Source organism: Gymnogyps californianus, chromosome 1 (genome assembly GCF_018139145.2).
Source record: "Gymnogyps californianus isolate 813 chromosome 1, ASM1813914v2, whole genome shotgun sequence".
Classification (NCBI taxonomy): Eukaryota; Metazoa; Chordata; class Aves; order Accipitriformes; family Cathartidae; genus Gymnogyps; species Gymnogyps californianus.
The window spans coordinates 216,341,106-216,361,107 of NC_059471.1; the positions used below are offsets into that span (position 1 = coordinate 216,341,106).

The 20,002-nt window shown below is 39.4% G+C and overlaps 1 protein-coding gene across 3 annotated transcripts in view; it reads right to left on the bottom strand.

Moving 5' to 3' along the window:
* Positions 1-20,002, bottom strand: part of CHCHD3 (coiled-coil-helix-coiled-coil-helix domain containing 3) — a 164,271-nt gene that overhangs the window by 27,027 nt on the left and 117,242 nt on the right. For all 3 annotated transcript variants that reach the window (XM_050895241.1, XM_050895240.1, XM_050895243.1), the window contains one exon: positions 1,573-1,643. In XM_050895241.1, coding sequence (XP_050751198.1) covers positions 1,573-1,643 — 71 coding nt within the window. The remainder of the gene's footprint in view (positions 1-1,572; positions 1,644-20,002) is intronic.

Genomic DNA, 20,002 nt, shown 5'->3' on the forward strand with positions numbered 1-20,002 from the left:
TAAGGGGATGGACCAAAACTGGCTCCACTAATCAAAAAGCTCCAAATAATTTTGGGGGAAATTCGGCTTGAAGTGCAAAGGAAGCACAGCAATTTCAGTAGTGCCATTACAGTGAAGACTAGTCAAATAGGTGATTTCTATTTATACCTTTAGTCTCTAGAAAATTAAGAAAAGACCAAATCTCATCAAGTGTTAGGAATCCGATTCCCTCTCTAAATCCCTCTTCATTAAATACTCTTCGGTTTATGCAGATAGACTGAAACACCCTTCAAAATGGTTTTCTTAAAATTCTTAGATATTGCCTGATGTTAAGGACTAGCCCTTGTATCTACCAGCTCCATTTGTGCAAAAAGGAACCCGAAAGCATTTGATTTACTTAGGAAATCGTTTATATATTAGGGCGGGAAAAATAAATCCAAAGCCATTTCTCACCTCTGGCCACAATAACCACCTAGAGCTATCAACTAGTACTTCAAATCACAACAAAAGCTTGGTTTGGAATAATGAAAGTCAGATTAGGCAATAATTAGATTTCAAAACCTGAAAATACCCCACTGTAACAGAGGAAGGAGAGATAGCCCCTTGCTGGGAATCTTATCACAGATGAAAAAACTGACAATGAATAACAACACACCAGGCTTCCCGTTCGTAATGGGGAACTCTCCAAATCATGCTTACATCAGACCTCGAGTCAAAGGTCGCTTTGTCGCTCCTGTTTAAGGGACAGATGAATTCAGTCCTCAATATACTCTGCAACATTGACCAGTACAAAGACTTTATACATACACTAGAGAATATTTAAGAATTCATGATATTAAGAGATAAAATGTTTTTTATCTTACAGTTAAGAACTTTATATCATTATCAGCAGCTCAAAAAGGCCTTTTCTCTTCTTGCTCATCAAAAACCAAAACAAAACCCAAAACAAAAGAAAATCCCTTCACAAACCTAAAAATCGTCACAAAATAATTAATTTTATACAGCATTTCTTGGTTACTGCTGAGACTAAAAGGTTGTAAAAAGTTCTCTTTGTATCCTTACTAAAATGATAAATGGATAAAAGCCTAATGGATGAACCCGCAGAAAGGGAAGAGTCCAGGGCTAAGGGTCAGAGTCACTTTGATCCATCAATTACTATATCTTCATTTAACCATCCTCAGGACTAATAAAAATTATTTAATTTGACCTTCACTGTTAAGGGCAAAGTGAAGTTGCTAATTTAAATCCTTTCACATCACACAGGCACAGGATGAATACCATTGTAATGCAAAGTTGGAACTACAATTTTGGTGCTCCATTAGAGAAAAAACTGTTAAGGAATATATTTTTAGAATATTTCATGCATCTTATCAAATATAAATTAATTAGTATATAACTAACTGCGCATCCAATTTCTATGTGGCTTATGGTTACTATGCACTGGCTTCCAAATTCTTCAAAATTTTCTCATTTCAATAACCAGCACAGACTGATAGGATCTATGATGGGGGGAAGGGGAATTATAGTGCATTTTAACATGGATAAGAATTCATCTAGCTGCGAGGCTCAAAAACAACAGTAGGAAAAACTTACTTGAACCGAGCTGACACTTCATCAGCAGCTTTTTGGTATTGCTCCGTGGTAACTTTGTAGAACTGGGCACTCTGGAAAGTTGAAAAAAAATAAAAAAATACAGATTTCATATAATATCATTTATATGCATGTTAATATCTAGTAAATAATGCTAATCTGAATATTTTGTCCATTTAAGTTGCTCCAAAAAAACCCTCCAAACCCAAACCTAATCCTCAAATCAGGTACTCTGCAAAGTTTCAGAGATGACTTTTTGTTTCATTGGGTTTTCTTAAATAAGTGTGTCCTCTTGGTTCTGGAAGGTTATCCAAAAGAGATGGCTCTCAGGGAGGAAACTGTAAAGAGACGTGGGGTAAGAATCACATATTTAGCACTACGTGCTGTTGGAGCCTTTGAAGCTTCTCCATTAGAAAAAAACCAACCCACAAAATACTGAATCCTTACTTCTTTGCACGTCCCTGTTTGGGTCATTTACACATATATCCCCATCTAGTTTGCAGGTGATACTCGAGTCAAACTTCAAAGCTGCACAATAAATTAACTATGGCTTGACTTTCTCTTTTGCTCTTTGCCTTGATAATGCCTCTCACAGTGAGTTATTTTAATATTCCAAACTTCCAGGTCGCTTCAATCAGTTGCTAATTTTAATTTTTAAAATCAGGCAGCTTCAGAACATATTTTCATCTCCCCTAAACCCAGGAATGCCTTTCACTCAGTTCCACTAAATCATTAATTTCCAAAATGCAGGCAAGACAAGATTGAATCATCAAGCAATAGAACTTTTCTATACTTAAAAATGGCATAGTTTCTCAGTGGGACGTAGGATATTCGAAGACAAATCACTATAATGTTGTGATGCTCCACGTCTAGATAATATATACTTGGTATTTTTCAAGAGGTTTTTATAGCCTTAGCACAGTTGGACTTAAGATGTAATAACTAAGGCACCTGGCTTCACAGTTGGAGGAATAAAGAAAAGTTAAAGCAGTTCAGAAGTTCTCTAAAACCATTTTTCTCTGAATGGTGGGGAAAACAGGTCGTGGAGATGTATAAAGGTTTTGTTGGCACTTGCAAGAACTCTTCCGTAGCTTTGCAGCTCTTGAGTCATCTGGCGTCCCAGGGAGTCATGTTAACATGGCAACAAAACTCTTACAATCACACACTGCATGACTACATAAAAAACGTTTTGAATACTTACTTCAACAATCTACCTATTAATACCATGGTTTAAGGTATTATTTATTATTTATTCATGCCACAACATGATTTCACATCTTTAAAACATTTAACACACATGAATGGCACAACGCAGTCCAGAGAAAGTGTCATTCCAATTTTATTTTGGGTAAAGTAAGCAGTTTTATTTAAGACATTGATGTATGAAAAAGCAATATGCCTAAACCATTGTTATGGAAAACAAAAATTAAAAATGTCCGTAACTGGAGAGATCATTCTTTTGTAAAAGTCAAAGATGACATAGCCTCCTTGATCACTGGGTTAGTAAACATGTCCTGAACAACATTTATCTGTGCCAAATTGTGTTATGAGGAATGCAGGTAAGATAGCCCACTACGGCAAAAACACTTGATGGAAACTCCAAAAGAGGCAGCGCTACCTACAAACATAAAAGGAAAAACATTTTTCCTTTCCATTTGAGGATCTCATCTTCTAAGGTTCTTCCTTGTGAATTATAATCTTGAAATGTATAGAAATCACTGAAAAGAATACCAACTCCGGACACAGGCAAAATTGTATTGCAAGTCTAATATTTTACCACAAATTATAACAAATTGTGTAACATCCACTGCAGTCAAAGGTCATGCACAGATCACAAAGAGCACGGTGGTCTACTGCACTCTTGCTTCTGAGATTCAGACCTAATAATTCTTTTGTACTGGAATCAAGGTTTCCACGCATGTGACTTGGGGTCATTTATTTTTTCATAAATCATCGTTGGCCAGTAAGAAAATGAAAATGAAATCCTCCTCACACCAGTGACCTCCTTGCATTTAGCAATCTCAGCTGCCCAATGACAGTCACATCCAGGTTCCTTGGACGTAGATGAAATCAATAGGTATGCGATTAGACAGCAGACTGACTATGGTGCGAGTGCGGACAGGTCACCATTTGAGATGATGAATAGCTCTCTATCATCCTACAGTCCCCTACGATGCTAACATTTACTATAATCTTATTTGGGCCGCGATTTATCTTTCTTTTGCCTGATCAATAAAGATGAACACAACAGTTGTAAGGATCGATTGCAATTTTTTATCATTTTCAAGCATGAAGGAGCATTTCTGACACAAAAACAATATTCTGAGTGTACTTGTTCTACTTTTTAATTGCAGTTCAAGTGATCAACTGAGCTGCTATATATGCCAAGAAGTTTTAATCCTGGAATAGACTCAAGCTATCAAGAAATCATTTGTTATCTTAGATAAAGTGTGCCGTGTTTCTTGGATCAGATCTTCCTTTGAAATTCATTCAGGTTCTCTTTTAGAGATACACTCTCTATAATCCAGAGATGAAGTTTCATTTTAGAAGTCCTCCCTAATCCTCAAGATAAGAATGCAGCGGTCGTTTCTCTAAATACAGAAAAAAATGGTGCTATAACATAGCACTGTTACCATAAATAATTTCCTCAGTCTCTAGATAAATACATATGTGTATTTATGTTGTATATATAGTCTGCATATTCATGTACTGTTCAACACAAAGTGGAGGAAAAAAGCTACAGTCCAATTCTCAGGTTAGCAGCAGTGGCAAACTATGAGAGAATAGCTCTGGGTCAGGCCTGCAGACCTTCATGAGTTCCAGCAGATACTCCAAATGCAGCTGTTTTCTCCCCAAAGCGTGCACAGGCAGGGAGGAGGGAGGGAAGGGAACAGAAATGCAATACCACCTACCATTCTGCACCAAGCACCGTGTGTATGAACATACAAAGCTCAGCTATATTTATTACATTCCAGATATATATACTCTATATCTATTCCTAGGATTCTTTTAACTAAATAAGCCACCAAAGTGGCAGCAAATACTGCAACCAAGTTTCCTTGTCTCTTTGATTTAGGTCCCTTGGGCACATGCATTAAAAAACGGTCTTCACTTACAGAGTTGCACAGCATCTTCCCCTCTTTAAAGTCTTCTCTGTTGTTGTATAACAAAAAGATGGTTTTCTGTAGACCTTTACGGTCTCCTTTGTTGTAAGAATTATGAAAGTGCAGGAAGTGTGTTACGAAAGATGCTAGGGACTTCCAAGAGGGAACAGAAGTGTCAGGGTTATGGCAATTAATCATTATCCCAGAGTATGTAGAAGATGCTATTTCTGTATCTGTTACGGAGTTCTTGCGTGATGTGGGCACGTTGCTTGACTTCAATACCAAAATAAAGCACCAAATTTGGTTCTTGATGATTAAACCTTAGCTTCTTCAAAGTCAAGTATCTAGTCTAAACTGATCACTGAGGTGTGCTCCAGAATCACAGAGGTTGCTAGCTAGCAGATCCCACCCGCCTCACAGAGTATTCAGAATGACATGAATTATTCTATTGCTGCTGACTCAATGGGGCCTGAATAACTAACTCAAAATAGGTGATTAACTTTAAAGCTGCTAAAGTTGGGGGAAATTAACCCACTTGTGTGCATGCTCCTCATCTGCCATCTGCCTGACTGAAGAAACACTGCCCACCTTTACAATAAAAATTGACATACTGGACCAGACCAAATATTCATCCAGCTCAGGACTGGCAAGTATTAACAGCACACGTGTAGGATAAAGAGCAGAACAGGCAGACGGTGATGCTGCGGCATCCTCCAGCACATACAATGACCAAAATCTAGTCCTAGGGTTATGCCCCAAACCACACCATGACTGTCAGCAGGGATGAACGCAGCCGTGCCAGATTTGAACAGCTGAACAACCATAACCAAAAAGTGAGAGTCCTATTTCCAATGCACAAAATGCCAGAAAAAGCTAAGGATTCCAAGACATCATGCCTTACCTACCTCTTACTGAGCACAAAAGGTACTTGTGATCATTAGTCACCATCCTTTTTCCATGCATAAAGAACTTTAGCCTTAATTACCTTCCACAGGAATTCGGGAATTTATTTTCATTTCTTTAATATTATGGGAATGGTAACACAGAAAGCCTATTAGAAACTAGTAATTTTTCAAAGTTTCAATGCTGTGAAATAAATAATGGATGCCGTGCACACTGAGTAAGTAAGGTCATATGGGGGAACCCCAGCAATTACAGGAACAGGTATAGCGATATATTAGAGGTCCATGTCATCTGAACAGACTCAACTTGGGGAAAAATTAGTTTAATTTATTACTAGTCAAATCAGAGTAGGATAATGAGAAATAAAACCAAATCTTAAAACACCTTCCCCCCACCCCTCCCTTCTTCCCAGGCTTAACTTCACTCCCGATTTTCTCTACCTCCTCCCCCCGAGTGGCGCAGGGGGACGGGGAATGGGGGTTTGGGTCAGTTCATCACACGCTGTCTCTGCCTCACCATGGTCTTCCCCACGGGCTGCAGGGGAATCTCTGCTCCGGCGCCTGGAGCACCTCCTGCCCCTCCTTCTCCACTGACCTGGGTGTCTGCGGAGCTGTTCCTCTCACATAGTCTCACTCCTCTCTCTGGCTGCAATTGCTGCTGCACAGCAACTTTTTCCTCTTCTTAAATCTGTTATCCCCAAGGCGCTACCACCGTCGCTGATGGGCTCGGCCTTGGCCAGCGGCGGGTCCGTCTTGGAGCCGGCTGGCATTGACTTTATCGGACATAGGGGAAGCTTCTGGCAGCTTCTCACAGAAACCACCCCTGTAGCCCCCCTGCTACCAAAACCTTGCCACGCAAACATAAGCCCACTGCGTTCTATGCTGACATTTTTCAACTTGCAAGTATTTGAGTTTAGCATTTCGTTATTCTTTCAGCAGAGAAAGCTTGGGAAAAGAAAAAAAAAATTGGTGAAGAGCAAGCTGGGGGAAGAGAAAAAGAGAAATCCACCAAATGCTAGAAATGCCATGACGTAAAATCACAACACCGAGCTTGCATCACCTGCAGAATTATGATGCTTAAGATCCTCAATACAGTCTTGTTCTACCTGAACTAATAAAGCAGCAGGTAGGATTGACTGCTGGTTAAGCTCTCTTACAGATTCCGATATTCCCAATAGCTATCAACCTCTCTGCTCTGTTCCCTCAATCCAGACAGCTTATTCTTCCATCAGTCTATTCTTAACCGTATTTCCTACCCTGTATCTCCAAAAGAGCAGAGTCTCCTGTTAACCAACTCCTGCCTTCTCACAGCCTCTTTAACTTTCTGTACCCAGCTCTGCTCTTTCAGGCCGTGCCTCTGACGTCCTCAGCTTAAGTCTCCTACCCCTCTCAGTCTCACAGCATTGGCACAGTACGTTTTACTGGGGCTGTTCTTCTGGCCGTCTGGGCTTTGGCCTGGCCAACGTGTATTTTGACAGTCCTCAAGGAGCGAGTAATCCTCAGCCTTCACTAGCACCTGGGCAGCAGCCCCAAGCAGATAAATACACTGTAGGAAACAATGCATTTTTCTCTACTTACCCACCTGGATCTGTAAGGCAGAAGGTTTTGGTAAGATAAGCAAAACCTGAGTCAGAGGAGGGAAACCACTGTTTTAATATATGTGTGAACTGATGTTTTTATAGGAATATCAATTATCCTGCTGAACCGGAGTAAGACAAGCTTAGGCACGTTTTCCCAGGAATGGCAAAAGCCAGAGCCCAAAAAGCATCCAAACTCTGCCCACTTTTAGCTTCCTTAAAGAAAATTGTTAAAACGCAGTTCCAAAATTACCTATTCAACATTTCTTAAAATATTGTAACGTTGTGTTAGTTACCATGCAGGCAGTAAGCCATTCAGAGGAGTTTTGTTGAAAAACCTGCAAAAACTCATAGTGTTTAGTCAAGTGACTAATTTCACGTGACTTTAATCTAACTGACCTGAATAGGACCACCACATGTTAAGTTACTTAAGTGTTTATGGCCCAAAGATAACACATAGGTTGCAACCAAATCGAGTGACAAGTAGTATTTTCTATGCCTTTCACTTAGTACCCTTCTTTGAAAAGAATGCGATTAGTTGTTCTTGAGGAAGAAGTGCCTTTTTAAGAGCTACCTTCAAAGAAGGGAACAGAGAGAAGCGTAGGCTGGCATTGTGGAAGAGAAGCTAAAGAAAAGAGGACTTGAATTTTAATTTTAAATCTATCCAATTTACCCTGATAAATACACAGAGCCATAGCAAGTATAAATAATGCTATAATTCAGGTAGAGATAAATGAGATCTGACCACAGGCAAAAGTATTTTTATCATGTTTGCCCCTGAAATAATCTCCCCCAAACAAAAGTAAGAGCAGAAACTTCTTAAAGAACATACTGTGGAGGAATAGGAGAAGAATTATTTTGCTAGACAGATCTGATTTCAAAGGTCTGTGTAAGAAAATAAATTCCTCCAGAACCTCAGAAGGTCAGCTGTTTTGTCTGCATGTGGGACCTCAAAGCAGAAGTGCATGTTTTACTCTCTGCTGAAAATCTTCAGATTTTCAGCCAGATAAAGTTCTGAAAGATCTTGTGTCATCCAAGCTGATAAAAGGTTATCAAAAGAACCTCACTAAAGACACATCACCTATATGCACTATTTTATTACAAATGTGCTGAAACTGTTTTTACTGCAGACATACCATGACTTCTTTTTGGCATTGAAATTTTTCTTTTAAGCCCCTTGGCTCTTAAAGCCCTGAACAGATTCACTATGAGAGTAACATTCATGCAACCTATTTAAGTTTGGTTTTTTTTTTTTTTAATTGAATAGTTATGTAGTTAACCATTTATTTGACAAAGACGTGTGACTTCCATACAAAAGAGACAAATCTGGCCTTTGCTTCAAGTTAGTGCTGTGAAAGACAAAAATGAGCACAGCTTGACTTCAGAGCAGCTCAGCACCTGCTCCACCCACCAACGGAATGAAGAGCTTGGGCTGTTTGGCACCTTTGAGAATCAGGGGAGAATTTTTAATTTAAAGACTTCTTTTTCCTTGTCATCCTCCCCCACGGAAGGACTCAAAGCATCGGCAGGCAAAGATTATCAAGTTCCCTGAATGGCAAATTGGAAAGTTTTCTTTGCCTCTTTTTAATCCATTTCTGCTGAAGTTAAGCTTTCTTTTATCCCTTAATTGAACTTCTGGCCATTTCATCTCAGTATCTTTTACGAACCCATTTGCAGATAATATGAAGCATTTTGTTTTATTCATTCTGTTGACACACAGCCCGAGATCTATACGGCCTTAAAAGAGAAGATTTCCAAAGCCAGAAGGAAGGAATAGCTCTTAAGCCTATAGAGTTGTTTCACAGATTTGAATCCAGCCCCAAGACTGACACAGTCCCCATTCTGTTCTGGTGCTGCAAAGTAGGGACAAGAAGCCTGGCACAGCCACCCCTGTCCCAAGAGACCTATTACAGCACTTGTGCAAAGGAAACCCATGCAGGAGCGTGTTTTGGGTACTGGGGACACACACCATGAAAGGTGTATGATCACTAGATCACACCCCACTGTTATGCAAACTATAAAGTAGACCACGTGGATTACAAAGAAAAAGGCAAGATTAACTGTTAGAAGAAATAGCGTTAAAATACCCGGTCATGCTTGATCTGTGACGCTGCCACTAAAAGCAACAAGTGAGCAAAAAGAGGAGGAATTGGGGAAGGGGAAATAACAAAAAGAGAATAAGGCTACCTACTGTAGTGTGCATACATCCCAGCTCCAAACTGTATTAAATTACAGCTTTATAAATATATGACTATTTTTATGGCATCTTTATTTGAATTAAAAGCCTCTATTTGTCTCTGAATTGATTTTAATAAGCTATGGAAAACCAAGCATATAACATCATACAGATTCCCAAGTAATACTGCATCTTTATTCTACCTCAAATACTATTAAAATGACATATGAATGAAGTAATTTCTTCTGAAATGTCATCAGATCAGGCCTTTGCTTGAATTTTTAGATAAGTTATTTTTTATAGAAGTTATGACTTCTCTCATTTGGTCCAGCTGCACTATTCAGCCGATTGTCACATTTTTCAACTCCAGAGATGAAACAAAGGATGTTCAACTCTGCATTCAGGGAACCTACATAACGCTTGTGACTTCTGCTCTTGTTGGGGTTTTTACATGCTATTATGAGCTCCTTTTTGAATGAGGGGACTGGTTGTCTTTGGTATTGTTTTGCCTTCATCAGAACCCACCGGATGGACCAGAAAGTCCTCTGGACCTGTCACAGCGCTGAAAATAATAAGGCATTCAGCTTTTATGAAAATCTGTTCAAATGGAGCATCTTTCCATAGAAGAATGGTTGCTGCCCAAAGCAAACCAGTCTTCCAGTTCTGAACTGCAGCATAAAAGTAACCTTCAGAGAAGCACGCAACAGATCCCTTGATGAGAGACTTTGACCACGTAACGAGGATGTTCAGGACAACTCAGAAATAGTCAGAGACTAAAGATGCATGGACAGATCAGGGGACGTGCTTTCATAGCAGAGAAGAACTTTTTATGTGCAGGAAGGGGGAAAAGTAGCTGCAAGGCAGGAGAGAAAAACTGAAAGAGAAGCCCCACGATTAAAAAAAAAACTAAGGTAGTGATCTGGGATCCTGGACTAAGCCTACAGAGGACATCTGGATGGTAAGGAAGTTAAGGCTAAGACTGATTTTCAGGATTTTGGTGGACTTTGTCTAGAGCTACATATTTCCTGTGTTGGCTCAAATTCAAGGGCAATTCCCTCTCCTCTGCCCTTTGCTCCCAAGCCTTTCTAAAACCTCTATGGCCATCTTCCTCTTACGTCCTGGAAGAAATTGGCTCTGGACCAGAGTGCCCCCCTGATAGAATAGATGTCTGAACTATTAGGGACCGAAGGGAGGACTTTGGACACCCATGCCACCACATACCTGTTCCTACAGAGGGATAAAAAAGCAGACAGGTATCCAAAACAGTGCTGAAGATGCCAGAGAAAGAGACAGTACTACGACCCACTCAAACAAAGGAAACAAAGCAGAAACACATGCTGTATCTTAGCAAATGTTCTGCGAGAAGACAATTCACTTCCCAACATCATTTGCTTGATTTCATGACGTGTGTTTGTCAAAGAGTATACATTCAGTGTGCAGCAAGTGGGGCAAAGTACTTAACTCAGTTATCAGCAGAAAATGGGGAAAATAGCATATTCTTTGACCTTTTCCTTTGAATTTCCAATTCTGTTTTTCAGGCATCGCTAACTAATACCTTTAACTGCAACTATTAATGCCTCTAAAGTTTCTCCCAAGATATGCTTCACTTCACTTTTCTGCCCTAGTAGAACATTGATCTCTAATTTGTTAACACTCAGAGCTGCCAAAGAAAATGAAAACCTTTGTGAAAAGGACAAATCTATTCAAAGTTCTTACAGCTATTCAGCCAAGCATCTAATCTGCATGTAATTGTAGTACAGGCTTTAATACAAATGTTCTCAATCATAGAGATGCATGTGTAAATGCACAACTATATTTACGTCTCCTCCTGATGACAAGATGCCTCATCTAAATGATTCCTATTTACAACTTTCCTTCTCAGCCTCATCCCTTTCACTGTTATACATTATAAATTACATTATCCCTAAGGTATCAATGGGTATTATTTCTCCACGTCCTAAAGCAGACTTCCCCCCCACCCCAAAATGGCATATGAACACGGCAAGTTGCCAAATGCTGTCTTTGAGGCACATAGGAATGGGTGTTGCTGCTGCCAGGGGTGATGCCCGAGAAATGTAAGTTGAAGAATCCCTTCTCCCAGTGGCATCGGGTACAGACTGCAGCGCTAGAAATAGCACATTCATAAAGGATTTAAAATTCCCGTTGTTGGTTGCCTTTATGAAATTAATTCTTAAATACAGATCCAATGGGCCACTCTTGCATAGCAAAAGCCACACCGTAGGGAACTACATCAGCTTACAAGCAAACCAGCATGAGCCTTGGATGCCTGTCTGTGGGTTACAAGGAGACCCCAATATTTCATTTCAATGTACATGACTGTATATATCTGGCTAGTAAAAAAAAAACAAAACATATTTTTGCTACAGCAGCACAAAGTCAACTTAGCTTAAGTCTTCTGTTACATTCATGAGTAGTTGCAGCTCATCTGCTGCATGAATAACTTCTACTAAGTCCAGTGGTGTTAGAGACTCAAGGGAAGACAATTTGACCTTACCCACGAAGCTCTTGTTGCAAACTTGTAACAGAGAGTTCTGAGTTCAAGGTAGCTCTTCTATGGACTACAGCAGCCATAATTTTAAGATCATGTTGCTCATCCTCTGCAGTCAGAGGAATGGTCTGGGAAAATCACTTTAAACACCACCTGTTTCAAACTCATTTTGGTCAGCTTTCAGAGGCAGAGAGATATCCTATTAAAGTCATCGAAAGAACAAGAGAAAATTGCTTCTGTGAATTATGGGTGAAAATTTGGCTGGATTACCAGGCTCTGCTTGGAGGCCAGCTACATGTAGAATTCCTCAGAGGTCTATACCGCAGCCATCTCTGTTTAACATCTTTATCAATGACCCAGAGATGGAGTGCATGCTCACCAAGTTTGCAGGTGACACCAAATTGGGGGAACATGCCCTATGAGGAGAGGCCAAGGGAACATCGCTTGTTTAGCCAGGAGCAGAGAAAGATCCGGGGGGGACCTAACAGCAGCTTTAAAAGCCCTAAGAGAAGGTTATCAAGATGGAGACAGGCTCTTTACTGATGTGCAGTGGGAGAACAAGAGATAACGATTGTAAATCAAAACAATAGAGGTTCCAAACACAGATATAAGGAAAAATATTTCCCTCCAAGGATAATTAAGCAGGGGTACAGGGATCTGAAGAGGTTGCGGTATCTCCAGCCTTGGAGGTTGTCAAAGATCCAACTGGACAAAGCACTGAACAACCTCATCTGTCCTCAGCGTTGATCCTGCTTTGAGCAGGAGGTTGGACCTCCCAAGGCCCTTTCCAATCCAAATAATTCTATGAATATGTATGCCTACACTCAGTGATATATCCGATATCAGAATGGAAATCTATTTTGGCTTGTAGATGTGCAATCTGCTCTGCAGCTGTATGTGAAATTCATCTTGTGGCAGAAGCCCAACATAAAGAATCACAGATTAGCTATATCTTCTTTCAAATAAATGGAAAGTAGCTGGGTTTAGCTTTGTTTATTAGATCTACCACTATCACTGCTCAGCGAGATTGGTTGCCTAAGGGCATAATGAGTGCAAGATTACCATTTTTTGAAAAGCACAATGCTGCCACAAATAACACTTATGCGCCAACCCTCAAGAGGATCAAGAATAAAGTTCTTGAAAGAAATTCTAAAATATTCCGTCTCTCTCAATCCAACAGCCCTGGCAACAGCGTCACCTCACAGGCTTGTTCCTGTCCCTATATCACAGCTTCAAAAAGTTTTGTCTTTGTTCTTCTGAACTGATACCAGGTTGTGGTAACTTTCCTCAGGTAACTGTCTCAGCACAGCAAATGTCAATACTACACTGAGACTCAAGAACAAGTGTGATCAAGACTTCCAAGGTCCTTGTATCATGGAATTACGAGCTGCAGGATCCAAGTAGGATGAGCTTATTATTCAGGACCACTTTAATATTTGCATTTGGTCAGACCAACAGACTTTTTTGGATATTGCTGGCACGCATAATCTAAATGTTGGTATCTGGCTGTTTACATCAGTGTCAGGCAAAAAGATTTTGATGATGTTAGGATCAGTAGGTCAGTAAAGAGGAGGTGAATATGGAGAGATCATCTTTTCACCGTGCAACATTCATGGTCCATGTCAAACCACCTACAAGATATCAAGGCAGAAAGTCTTTAAATCACAAAATATCAACTGACTGACAGCTGATGCTGTACAACAAGAGCTAAGCAAAACTGTAAAAAGTACGTATCAATAACAGGTTTTGGTGATTATGAAGTGACTTAAGTACTTCAATGATGGTCTTTTGCAGCTGCTTTGAACACCATGTGCGAGCAGTGAGGAACTATCAGGACTGGTACCACAAGAATGCTAAGGATATAAAAAATTGCTTGGTAAAAAACATTGTATGTATTTGTTTGGACGACTCATAAGTACCTGAATCCAAGAAAACTATGTTTTACACTCAGTCTAGATCGAGAACTATGCTCATATTTAGTGAAGCAAGAAACGAAACAAGCTCTGAGCATGTTTAAATCAAACTAATGTGAGAATTTTTCAATGCTCTTACAACAGTGTATCCCAGCAGACTCATTCTGTTTGGAAACAGCCTTCTGAAAGAAATTCAGCCAAAACTAAGGCAGGTGGCCTTCTCACTCAAAAACCTGCTAAATAAAAAATCCAGGACCTATGAAAAAGAAACCAATTAAGTGTCTCAGCATGCCACAGTGTAATCATTAGCACCAAATACATTACTTTGGAAGCTAAGAACATGGTTGTTCTCAAGTAGTAAGGCAACATGCTACAGAATTCCGACAGCTGGATGGTATGCTAGGCCAAATAATTCAAATGCAGACCTCTAAAAACATTCATAATTTATAACTATGTTTTGTGACCTTTAAAGATGATTCCCACCATTTACTGGGCTGCTTTTTCCTGCATTCTTCGCAGGTTCTGTTTATTCCTACTATCCATTTCAATTCTCCCTCCTGCAGCGCTCAGTGCATCTTTCAAGCCGGAGCCGTTATTCTGCCTTTCAACCATCCCGCAGGTATTTAGTGTATGTTCTGTCCTACATATGTATATTCTCCCACTGGTGTCTTTATTTTTCCTTTCCAAAGTGATCACTTGTGCTATACACCTGTATTTCTCCAGTCATCCACAGCCTTTCACAGACACCTCTTCCTCATTAGTCTGAACAGATTTTGAGTTGTTTCTTGAGAATGCAATCTGCGTTACATACATAGTCCCCCCACATCATGTCCATTTATTTGGGCAAATGTTGGTGTCGTGGTTTAACCCCAGCCGGCAGCTAAGCACCACGCAGCCGCTCGCTCACTGCCCCCCACCCCTGGGATGGGGGAGAGAATCAGGAAAAAAAAACCTCGTGAGTTGAGATAAAGACAGTTTAATAGGACAGAAAGGAATGAAAAACAATGATAATGATGATAATAATATGACAATAGTAATACTAAAAGAATTAAACTATACAAAGCAAGTGGTGCACAATGCAATTGCTCACCACTCATTGACCGATGCCCAGTTAGTTCCCGAGCTGCGATCCCCCCTCCCGGCCAACTCCCCCCAGTTTATATACTGGGCATGACATCATATGGTATGGAATATCCCTTTGGCCAGTTTGGGTCAGCTGTCCTGGCGGTGTGCCCTCCCAGCTTCTTGTGCCCCTCCAGCCTTCTTGCTGGCTGGGCATGAGAAGCTGCAAAATCCTTGAGTTAGTATAAACACTACTTAGCTACAACTAAAAACATCAGGGTGTTATCAACATTATTTTCCTACTAAATCCAAAACACAGCACTATACCAGCTACTAGGAAGAAAATTAACTCTGCCCTAGCTGAAACCAGGACAGTTGGGAACTCAAAATTTGCCCGTGTGGGTCACTGCTGTTATTATGAAGCAGGTCTGCTAATCCCTCTACCCGTGCTGGTATTTGTCTCTTAGGATGGGATTCATCACGCTTAATCTCAGCTACCTATAGATAGATGCTTGTACTACACTTCCTCAATAATCAACAACAAAACACAAGAACAATGTGATGGCAAATCATTCCCTCTCCAAATTGATGGGATGGTCTGATCACCTTTCAGCGGCGTCTATCTCTCACCAGCAACTACTGAGTGAACCCAGATATTTAACGCAGACTAGATGTTTCCACTTTAAGCTACGTTAGAGAAAATGCATCACTGCCACAGAATCTCACCAACGAGGATATACAAAGACACCATAATTTAGACCAACTTCTCTGTCGCAAACACTCTGTTATATATTTGTACTTTGCCAATATAACAGCAAAATAATACATAACAACTGAGGGAAGAGTTACACATAGTCGTTCTTTTCAAAATACCAGAAACCCAACCACAATCATTTATAATTCTCCTTCATTCCTTGCAGCAACAGGTCTAGCTAGATAAATTAGACCTCTATATCGATTAACACAGTTGCCTGATAAATATATGGAAGTACTTGCAAGTTTTGATTTTTGCAGTTTATTCTCCATAACACGTTAGATCTATATAATGCACGGGAGCATTCAGAATGCACTTGATATAGCCAGTATTTTTTCTCCTCTTTTGCCCTCCACAGTACCAAAGCTACTCAACAAAAGCTCCCGTATCTTTGATTTGGTCAGCTATCTTAAACCCACTATGGGAAAAACATCCATTTTGCTCTTATGAGATCTGGAAATACCTTGTAGGATCCACATCATTCTAAGCTTACTGAATACTACAGTAGCTCTTTGCAATGCTGCATGTATTACTGTAATTATTTATTAATTCTCCAGATGTAACAAGTGGTAAGGTAAATTCTCTGAATCAGCAAGCTTCATTTTATTGTGCCAACTCATAGAATAATTTAGGAGGCACCTTCAGAGGTCACCTGTTCCAAGCCCCCGGCTCAAATCAGGTCCAACTAGAGCAAGTTGCTCAGGACTTTGTCCAGTTGAGTCTTGAACACCTCCAAGGATGATTCCTCATTTGTATTAAATCTGTGTCCTATGGATCATACCACCAGGAATTGTATTTATGGTACCTGCACACTGATGCTTTCTATTTACTCTGTCTCTACTTTCATGCTATTTCTTAAAGCCTGGACAAGAAGAGAAGTAAAATACTGCCAGTAAACTCAGAGCCACTTGAAAATAGGTTCATGTGTCTGAAAACTTGTTTTAATTACATCAACTAGTCAAATAAAAAGACATCATATGTCCCCTCAAATACTGTCAGTCAATCCTTGTTCTGCTAACCACTGGTAAAACTCCCACTTCAAAAATATCCCACACATTGTATGGTACAAACACACATAGCATTTTACACTTGATTTTTCCAATATAAAAGCACACATCTTGTAAGGATTTTTCAGTTTTTTTATGAAGTTCTTTCAATTTTAGAAGTATCTGAAATCATCTCTTGTCAGTTCGTGGCAACAATTCAAAGAAAAAAACTCACTGAAGTTTTCTGAATCTAAAAGGGTCATTTTCTGCTTTTGAAAAAGCATTTTAAAAAAAACCTTCTTCATATTTTCTAATAAAAGGAAGTCCAACCTCCCCCATTATCCAATAATTCATCTTACCTACACAGAGCAATATTTTGTTTTGCTCAGTTGAAAGTCTACTGAAATACTACTGCCTGCTCAGCCACAAGAGATTCTCAAATCTTCAGCATTCTGCACATTATTTTAAACATGTAATTAAAGAAAGTTTCAAAAAATTAAGTGACAGTAGCAGCAGTAAATTCGTAAGAAGGAAGGAAGATCATGAAAGCTGTTTGAAATGTGCAATGAATACAGTATGGTCTGTATTCATTTTCAAGGGGCATGTTACGCTGGCAATGCATTATTTGGTAGTATTAAGCCAAAAAAATAGTGTACCTATTCACTGATATTAAAGGGGACACGACAGAGAAGATAACAACAGCTTTTCCTATAAAAACACCAAATTGAACAGCTTCAACTACAGGAAACGATATCAAGGTGTCTTGGGTAAGGACAGACAGAGCTCCTGAGCGTCTGACACACAGGGTAGGAATGGCACCCCCTGAAAACAGGGCTCCCAGAGTCCTGATTTAAGACTGCGGCTCTTCTCTTATTCCAAAACACCTTTTCTTTTCTCCTTATGCTTCATTGAACAATACATAGCTTCTAAAAAAGATCGTTTTGGCACGTTATGTTCACTTCCAAAGTTATCTGCTGAATATAAAGCTTGTGCAGCTGAAACCCAGTGGGAGGTGGGGATAAGAAAAAGAGTGAAAATCTCCGTATTACTATTGTATTCACAAAAGCCAGGCATACATCCAGCACCTAACTCTACTGTAAATCCCACAAAGTAGGGTTTGCTGAAAAATAATGCACGAGATATCATTCACTACAATCTAGAACAGTCTTTAATATATACTTTTGTAACTTGCATTATGCTGTTTCAATGCGCTAAACAGCAATACACATGCAACACTATAACCACTTGATATGAAAAATAAAATTTGCTATCTTAAAAATGCAATCTGTTCAAAAATGCAACTATGATGCACACTTCAAAAGCCTGTTAGACAAGTTAAGCAAGAAATGAGTAAACAGTAACTCAAAATCACGCCTTCACATTTCTAGACATTTTGCTGAATAAAATGGTTAATACAAAAGATTGCATATTTTAACTCGCTGACTTCTCTAGACAATAAATAGTGCGATATCTCCTTCTATAGAATTTATCAGAGAATTCACTCTCAATATGATATTTTGATGATTATGTTGTTCTTCCATTGCTTGGAGAAACTGAGGCAATGAAAAAATGGTGAATTTTCTAAGGTATGAAACAGAAGTAGGATTATCAAACAGATTTTCTGTTCAAACATTTACTCGTTACTCAAAGGCAAAATCGCCATTTATTGAAAAAATAGAGGGACCTTCTATAACATGGGTTAAAACGCAAGTATTTATACCTGTAAAAAGCAGTAATTATAGTTTATATCATGTTAACCACTGCCAAGCACTACTATGCTTCTACTTTTGAAAACTGTAGGCTAGTGAGGATTAACAACTGAAATCAGTAGCAAGCTTGGCACGAAGAGACATTTGAGCTGGCATGAAGCAACAATTATCTGCAATGCTTTTAAAAATACATATGGTGTCAAACAACAAAAAAACATTCTGTATTATTGTCGCAGTCTGTTGGGAACAAGGAATATCTTCTTTGGGCTTTATGTTTGATAAATACATAGACAAACAAGCAATAAACTTTGTTGCAGGAAAAAATGTTTACCTGGATTACAGTGGTACCAGATATGGAAAACACAGAAATGTTATTAAGGTAAGACATTTTAAAAAAATAGTAATTCTTTTGTGAAAATTAGACATATGTTTGAACTCCTCTGCTATGGTTCATTTGAATTTGCTTCCTAATTACCGCAGCTATTTTTTTGTGTTTTGGTGTGCATAAATACATATTCCTACGTGATTATGGCCCACAGTAATGCAAATGGTTAAACTCTCTGACATGGGGAAAAAAATAAAGATTTCAAAAGTGGCAGCAGAGTATCTACTCATTTCAAACACATGATTTGATTATCTTTCCATATTTCAAAAGGAAAGGCCTTTTGAGGCATAGAAATATGCATGTGAATAGAAACATATTGAAAAGTCTCAGCTTTCAGGTATAATGCTTTTCAGTTAGAAAGGCGTAAGATGGGGGAACTTTCAATTCTCTCTGACACGCTTAAAGAGAGCTGAACACGCCACCAGCCTGGCATTATCACTCCTGTCCCCTGTCCCAGCTACTGATGGTTCACTACCACTTTTGCTAAGCTGCCTCGGTATCCCAATTAAAAACTACAAGAGCAACAACGAGCTCCTCCGCAGCTGAGCTGGACCTATTTCATACCGAGCGGGTTATCGGACACAGAACCCATAAACAGGCTGAAAAACAGTTAAAACACAATACAAGACAGAAGAAACCTTCACCTTGGAGCTATTAGTGTAAAAATGACACATTGTTTTTCCAGGAAGGATCTCACAAATACAGAAACTCAATGCCATCTATTTCATCCTTTTTGAAGGAACGTGGAGTTAGGGATTTTAAAGGAATCTGAGTAATGCCCAAGACAAATTGCTTTTTGCTCTCTTCAAAGCAAAAACTTGGCTGAAAAGAAGTTGTCACTAGGCTTGTCATCAAGTCCATTATTCTGATTTTCTTTCTCCTCTGCTATTTTCTCCAGTTTCTTCCTACAAACCCTCCTGGTCATCTTGAACTTGAGTTCCTTCTCCCACCTTTAAAGGTAGTATTTTAGTTTTTGGGGAGTTTCACAGAATACAGAAAAATACAGAATTTTGCATTTCTGTATTGAATCCTCAATACAGAAAAAAAAAACTTTACTTAACCTTTCACTCCTGCAGCAAAGCCTGGCCAAAGCTGAGATCCATGCCACAATTAATGTTATAGAAAATCCGGTACATCTGTCTTTCCCTCTCTGCAGTGGGCTTAAAATGTGGTCACATCCTAAGATTTCGGTTCAACTCTTACCGTGGCTGGACTCTCCCTGATGTTAAGAATATCGCCACTAGACACAACTGCTCCTGGGCAGGACTTGATCTCTTGCACATGAAGAGCACAATAAAATGAGATGAGAAAGACGATATACCTATACCAGGACACAATACAGAGCACTGATTTCCT